At 33.0% G+C, this 8,252-nt stretch overlaps 1 protein-coding gene across 1 annotated transcript in view; it reads right to left on the bottom strand.

The window, feature by feature from the left end:
* Positions 1-8,252, bottom strand: part of PLCZ1 (phospholipase C, zeta 1) — a 46,404-nt gene that overhangs the window by 20,844 nt on the left and 17,308 nt on the right. The window contains exons 3-4 of the mRNA XM_012662781.1: positions 6,865-7,066; positions 3,506-3,650 (exon numbers count right to left, since the gene is read on the bottom strand). Of these exons, the coding sequence (XP_012518235.1) occupies positions 3,506-3,650; positions 6,865-7,066 (347 nt within the window). The remainder of the gene's footprint in view (positions 1-3,505; positions 3,651-6,864; positions 7,067-8,252) is intronic.

Below are 8,252 nucleotides of genomic sequence, written 5' to 3'. Positions count from 1 at the left end.
CTCAAGCAATCCTCCTGCCTCAGCCTCCCAAGTAGCTGGGACTACAGGCATGTGCCACCATGCCTGGCTAATTTTTTCTATATATTTTTTAGTTGTCCAACTAATTTCTTTCTATTTTTAGTAGAGATGGGGTCTCACTCTCGCTGGTCTCAAACTCGTGACCTAAAGCAATCCTCCCGCCTCGGCCTCCCAGAGCGTCCATGTTATATATATGCCACATTTTCTTTATCCACTCATGAATTGAGGGACATGTAGGTTGATTCTACATCTGTGCATTTACCCACTTTTTTGTTTTTGTGGCCAAAGCAGCTGAAATCTCCTCATTTAGCATAAATCCCATATACAGTTCAATTTTATTACCTATAGTCCTCACCTTGTATATTAGCTCTCTAAACTTGTTCACTCTACTTATCTGATACCTTGCATCCTCTGACCTGTGTCTCCCCATTTTCTCCCCAATCCTCACCCTAGTAACCACCATCTTGTTCTCTTTGTGTATTTGAATATTTTTTTAGATTCTACATATATATGGTTTGCAACTGTTTTTTCCCAATTGTAGGCTGCTCTTTCATTTAGTTGACTGTTTCCTTTGTTGTGCAGAAGCTTTTTAGTTTGGCATAGTACCATTTATTTATTTTTGCTTTTGTAGCCTGAGCTTTTGGTGTGATATCTAAAACAAGTCATTGCAAAGGCCAATGTCCAGGGGCTCTTTCCCTGTGTTATCTTCTAGAAGTTTTATTGCTTCTGGTCTTATATTTAGGTCTTTTACTTATTTTGGGTTTATTTTTGTGAATAATGTAAGATAAGGGTCCAATTTCCTTCTTTTGCTTGTTGAAATCCAGTTCTCTTAGCACCATTTATTGAAAAGGCTGTCCTTCCCCCATTGTATTCTCTTAGGGTTCTTGTTGAAAACTAGTTGACCATACATACTTGGGTTTATCTCTGAGCGCTCTATTCTGTTCCACTGGTCTATGTGTCTGTTTTTAGGCCAGTACAATACTTTTTGATTACCAAAGCTATGTGATATAATTTTAAACCAGTAAGTATAATGCCTCCAACTTTGTTTTTGTTTCTCAGAATTCTTTTGACCATTTGATGTCTTTCATGGTTCCATACCAATTTTAGATTTTTTTCTAATTCTGTGAATAATGTCATTGGGATTTTGATAGGGATTGCATTGAATCTGTATATTGCTTTGGGTAGTATGGAAATTTTAACAATATTAAATCTTCCAATCCTCAAACACAGGATATCTTTCCATGTATTTGTGTCTTCATCAATTTCTTTCATCAAAGTTTTACAGTTTTCAGTGTACAGATCTTTCACCTCCTTCATTAAATTTATTCCTAGGTATTTTTTATTCTATCATGAATGGGATTGCTCTCTTGATTTCTTTTTCAGTTAAGTCATTATTTGTGTACAAAAATGCTGATTTTTGTGTGTTAATTCTGTATTCTGTAATTTTACTGAATTCATCAGTTTTAACAATTTTTTTTCTCTTTTGCAGACTATTTGGTGTTTCTTATATATAGGATCATGTCATTTGCAGATAGAAATAATTTTACTTCTTCCGTTTCCCTTTTTCCTTTTTATCTCTTTTTCTTATCTAATTGTTCGTCTCTTGTTTTTTGGAGTCTTAGAAGCTGTAGGACTTTCTACCCTTGCAAGGCCTTTAAATTCTAAGACTATCTCTATTTCCTTTTATTTCTTCAGCTACCCACCCTAAATTAAGTGAAGAAGTTAGCTGTGCAAATATTTGGGGAAAATATTTCATATAAAGAAAATAGCAAGTGCAAAGGCTTTGAGATGTGCCTGAGAAAAACTGAAGAGGCCAGAATGGCCAAGTGAGCAGGGATTAGCAGGAGCATGCAGAAAGGTAAGAGAAAACCCATCACATAGGGCCCTGTGTGTCATTGTATTGATTTTAGCTTTTATTTTGAATGGGCTTGAATGCTTTGAGAGGAGGAATGACATGATCTGACTCACTGAAAAGTCACTCTGGCTGACATGTTGAGATAAGACTGCAGGGAAGTAAGGAGAGAAGCAGAAACACCAAGGAAGAGCCCATTGTGATAGTCCAAGTGAGAGGTGATGGTGGTTGACTAGGACAATGACAGTAAGAATGGGAAGTAGAAATTAAATTCAGGATATATTTTGCACATAGAGCCAAGACGATTTGCTGAAGTATTGATTGAAGGGTTTAAAAGCAGGGGAGGTGGGTTGAAGATGACAGTGATACTTCTGGCTTAAATATATGAAAGTTGCCATTAACTGACCTGGGAAAAACCATGAGAAGAGCAGGACTGAGAGAAAGAGGAAATTTTAAACATGTGAAGTTAAATATGCCTATTTGTATCCAAGTGGAAATATCAAATAGGTAGTTGTGTATATTGGTGTAGAGTTCAAGGGAGAAGTTGAAGTAAAGATATAAACTTAAAAAATCATCAGAAATGAGATGTTTAAGAGAAATAATGCCATACTGTCAATGTTTTTATATTATGACAGAAATTGTTCATATCTGACATTTGTATCTTGGGAATATTTATTTTATACTTTTTTAATATATAATAGAATAATTGAGATAAATTTGTGATTTTAAGTTTATGTTTACAGACTTATAAAGTATTGACATAGGAGAACTTTAAGTTTATTAAATTCATAAGTTTAATTTATTAGGTTCATATGAAGTACTTAGTAAGATTTTGTTAAATCACTCTGAATGGACTATAAATGTACTAAAATTGAAGTACTTAAACCAGAAAACAAGTACATTAATAAAACAATTACAAGTGTTTACAAAAACAATTTCAAATGTCTGATGGTATATAATTAGCCATATTTACAAATAGGACCAAGTTTTATTCAAATTCCCTTAAAATCGAGAGATTACTAAAACCTGCTCAATTTATAGAGTAGGATTTGTAAGCTGAACTTAGTTCTAAAAATAACTATATCTTGGAATCTGTAACTTTAGTAAATTGAATAATAATTTTAAAATCCTAAGTAAACTTCTGAACATTTCTTGCTATATAAATAGCTGCTATTATAGTTATTACAATGTCAACAATTGAGATAATGTATTATTGACACATTTTATTTTTGTCTTGGATGTAAAATAGTTGAATACTGGTAAAATATTTACTATTATTTAGACCAGTAGTTCTCAAACTTTCTTGGCCATCAACCATAATGAGAAATATATTTTACATTGTGAAACAATATACGTACATGCATGTGCACACACATGTGCACACGTGCACACACACACGCACAAGTAAACAAAAAGTTTCATGAAACAACATGTACCTTACTACCTGAGATTAACTTTGATAAATTTACCTTTAACCATACACTAGATGGATTTCACTGCCTACTAATGGGTCATAACCCACAATTTGAAATAGCACCGACCTAAACTAAGACCAAGTATTATAGAATTTTGAAGCAAGTAAATTATGATCGATTCTGTTTCAGTAACTACAGTTTAACAAAGATATGTACATACCATGAATGCATATTTGTGTATTGCTTGGAGGACGGTTTTAAACAGAAGCTTGCTGGTCAATGTGTAGCCGTGGTACACAACAGGTTCATTTTGTGCTCCATCCCAGCAGTCAATTTCCAGACAACGGCATCCTCTCACAAGGGCACTAGCAAAAATTAAGCAAAATAAAGTGTCACTCACAGACCATTAAAAATATATACCATAGTGTCAAAATATTCCAAAGACTATTTGTAATTTTGTAGTAAATGCATAAGTGAATCCATAATAAAGTCAAGGTTTGAGTCTCTAGAAATTCGCGTTATAAAGGAAGAGACAAACTACCTGTGAGGCACAGTAGTTTGTCCTTCTTCCTAGTCAAATGCTATACTCTTTATTGCTCTCCATTCAAGGCTCTATTTGCAATAAGCAAAGAAGATGCCTGCCTCCACAGTTGTACCTCTGAAATATCACCACTCCCAACTCAGACAATTTTCTTTATGGTTGTATCTACTGAAAAATGCAATATTATTGAAAAGCAATAACTTCCAAAGCCTTCTCAGAATAATAAAATGTATTAATAAATTTTTTTTTGTTTTTTCCTTATATGAGGTTTTGGGGAATTGGAGTATATGGTGGGAAGGGAAGGGAAAAAAAGAGAAATCATGGCAATACTTGCTTCTTGGACACAACATGGCTGGAGGGGATGGAAGCGAGAGGGCCTTATGGCTCAGTAACAACCTTTATTTCCTTAACCATTTTATAAAAGGCCATCTCTAAGCCAAGTAAGAGCTAGAGAAAATTAATATTTATGCAAAGGAAACCTGAAAACCTGCTAATCTATGTCTATTTGTCTCATAATTTCACTGGGAGAAAAGTTTTTTTATTTTTATAGATTAGGGTATACAAGTGCAGTTTTGTTATATGGATGTAATGTGTGTAGTCTGGGCTTTCAGTGTCTCCACCACCCAAACAGCCTACATTGCACCCAGTAGGTAATTTTTCATTCCCCAACTCTCTCCCAGCCTCCCACCTTTTGGAGTCTCCCACGTCTATTATTCCACTCTGTACCGCCACGTGTACCCATTGCTTAGCTTCCACTTATAAGTGAAAACACAGGGGATTGGATTTTCCATTCCTGAGTTACTTCACTTAGGATAACGGCCTCCCGTTATCACTGGAAGAAAAGTTTGAACTGACTGCCTCAGAATACACAAAGTTCACAGCTAAATCAAAACTGAGGAAAATATATTTCCACTTTCACTAATATCTAAACAGGATTTGATTTTTTCCACTTAACAAATAAATCTCCATTTCTTAACCTAGATATAAATTAATTCTATCTTAGATTCATACATCAGTTGTACCCACTGGGCTTAAATGAATTTCCAGTGTTCTCATTGCAAGGTTTATTTATGTATTTAGATTTTAAATTGCGGAAGGAGCAATGCTTGTTTGTAAAGAATGCTCACTTTACCGTACTCTTAGTTGATTGTGCTGCGTTTTTAACCAACATAAGAGTATCAGTTCTCTGGCGTGTTCCCAGAGAATGATCTTGAACTCTCTACTGGGTGGAGGGGAATAAACTACCAAAAACTTGGTTGTGGAAGAAAACTTTTCATAAATGGTATAGGTTCTTGCTACTTCTCTAGATAGTTTAAATTTTATCCATAGTTCGAGCCAACTTTTACAAAACTGCACATTCAGACCACGTGGTTTGGTCCCCAGCAAAAAAGTTTTAAGTGACTGCGTGATTGCACAGTGTCATGGCAACTACTTCTATTCAGAGACATCTAAAGAAAGTTTTATTTTCTCTAAGGGTAATGATGAGGCCACTCTCCACTACTTCGTTCTGAAGGCCCTGTTTTGAAGGGAACAGAGGAAATTTCTCTCTCATTCACTTCTGAGCAACTATTTTGTTTTTATGATTATTATAAATCTTATAACTAATCTAGTTTCTGTCTTGGCTTTGGCTTCTGGAAAGCTTACAGGTGATGTTCTCCCTGCATTCTAGAATTTGTACAGGCCTTCGTGAGATGAAATTTCTAGTCTTAACTTTATTTCGTCTACTTATCATTAAAATTTCCCTCAAATAATTCCCATGAACTATCAGGGTATAAAATATTATAATTTCTATTAATGGTAAGTTTCTTTAACTTGTATGAGTAACTTTTTTTTAATTTGAAGTTGAATTTTAACTGGCAATAAAAATAAGTTTGAGAAGCTTTTGGTGTATTAAAATTTTTAATGTTATACAGCAAGTAACATCAGTTTTTTTCTTTTACATATAAAGAAATTGAGACACAAAGAGGTTATGTCTCTCACAAAATTAATTTACAAGGGAAAGGGAGGAAATAGTGCTAAAAACTTGAAACACTGATGCTTAAACATTACCACTTCTCATGAGCAAAGAAATTTTGAAAGATTTGCATTCTACGGGTGTATCTTCCAAAGGTGGGTAAAGAAACAAAGAAAACATACAACTAAATTTACATATTAACTTGCACTTGGGTGAAATATTTTCTTGGAATTCAGAAGTAATTTTCTGCACTTCTACATAGACTTGTTTTAAAATGTATATTTTTTGTCTTTAAAAAAATTAAAATAATAAAATATGAGTAGATATTTCTACAATGAAATTATGGCTATAAATTAAGCTATCTTAACAGAATTCTAAAAAAAATAAGTTTCCAAACTTGTGAATTTATATATTTACTTAGATTTGAAATTAGAGAAGAAGCAATGTTTATTTATAAGCTTATGGAATTGTAAATTATCTTGTTCATCACTGTATCTCAGCTAACTTACTAAACTGAAGCCCAGGATTAACAGTATCATACATGGTAAAATGTAAAATTGGAGATGCAACATGGATTACTTTCATCTATGTAGTTAACTTTTAATCTATTAGTTAACACATAAATCTATAAAAATCATTATCTATAAGTACCAAGTTATACAATTTACTGTATTTATGTAATGTAAGGTTGGCTTTACTTATAGCATTGTGTTTGGCTGTCTGGGTTTAATTTTAACCATATTTGTTAAAATCTAGGATGTTCTGATTAGTTAAACTTAAAAAATCTTCTTCATATGTTTTCCTGTATGAACTGTCCAAGTCATTCAGCAAACCTCAGAGGGGCCAAAACCATGGACAGGAAGTCAGTAGATAGGATTAGATGGAAAGTATCTAATACTAATGCATATAATAAATTATGTTGCCATTTCATCTAAATGTTGGATCTTTAAGAGATGTACAAATAAAAATTCCTCTTCCCTATGAATTTGGGGAACGTGCATAGCCTGCTTTTTATTGAGGTAGACACCATCAGAAGCTTCCAAGTATTTTAAAAGGTAATAGATTTAAAATTCAAAATAAATACCTCACATATCCCCAAATGTCACTTGGTCCCACTAATTGGTCAGATATCAAATATGTGTTATGTGAAGATGAAATAAAATAATCATTTAATGGACGAGTCATATCTTGATAAACTCTTCTACATTCATGTTTAAATAGTAGACATTCGGGTGAATCCATGTATCTTGTAAAACCTTCAAATGACATCTGCTGTTCTTTCCTAACTATAAAAAAAAAAGTTAAAAGCAGAAATACCATTAGCAAGATAAAAAAATTACATCTCACTTGTCAACTTAGCCAGCAGTAGAGCCTCTTTCTAAAATATTCATTTAGAATTAATATTAATACTATTGCTAATTTTTCTTTGTAAACAAATTTTTCCAGTGAATACCCTTACTTCTTCCATATCAACATTCAAGTAAAAAATATATTACTTAATCATCTCTTTTTAAACATATATTAAAAATACATACAAGAGAAATACATATATTACAGCTCAATGAGCTTCCACAAGCTACACATCTGGATAACTGGTACATAGATCAGAGACAAAGCATTTCAGCATCCAGAAGCCTCCTACTAACTTTCCAGTCACTCACTCCACACAAGTGTATTCACTGGTCTGGCTTCTAAAAGCATAGATAAGTTTTCTCTGGTTTTTGTGCTTTCCATGAATGGATTCATACAATATGTATTTTTTGTGCCTGATTTCTCCTACTCAGCATTATGTTTCTAAGATTTATTTCTGTAGTTGCATATAGTTATACATTGTTCATCCCCATTGCCGTATAGTATTCCATTGTATGAATATTCCACAATTTACTTATCCATCTATTCATGATGAGCATTTAGATAATTTCTTGTTTGGGGATATTACAAATAGTGCTGCTATAAACAACCAATACACATCTTTTGGCCCAAATATGTATATGTTTCTGTTCAATGCATGCCTAAGAATGGAATTGCTGGGTCATTTGCATATGATCTTTAGTAAGTTATCTCTGAATGTTTTTACTCATTATAATAATAGAACCTACCCCTATATACTAGCTCTGTAAATGTTAGTTGCTCTTGTTGCTGTTGACAGTTCATTTTGGCCATAAAGAAAAGCTGACATGAGTACTTACTTTATACTAGAATGTGATCTTTGACAAAGAATTTTATTTCCATAAATTTATCCTATAGAAGTAGAGACTCAAAGACTGATATGCAAGAATTCTTACACTAGCATTATTTATAAAAGCAAAATAAAATGGATAGGAGAGAGGAGACAAATTAAAGCTCAAAATATGATATAATACTAAGCAGCCATTAAGAATAATGTATCATAAAAAATACATAGTGACTTAAGTAAATGTTTATGACATTGTAAAAGTGAAAAAGCCAGCATTTTGGTTTAAAAGAATAAAA

This window comes from Propithecus coquereli, unplaced genomic scaffold (assembly GCF_000956105.1).
Source record: "Propithecus coquereli isolate 6110/MARCELLA unplaced genomic scaffold, Pcoq_1.0 Scaffold78, whole genome shotgun sequence".
NCBI lineage: Eukaryota > Metazoa > Chordata > Mammalia > Primates > Indriidae > Propithecus > Propithecus coquereli.
This window is presented reverse-complemented; position numbering and strand designations above follow the sequence as displayed.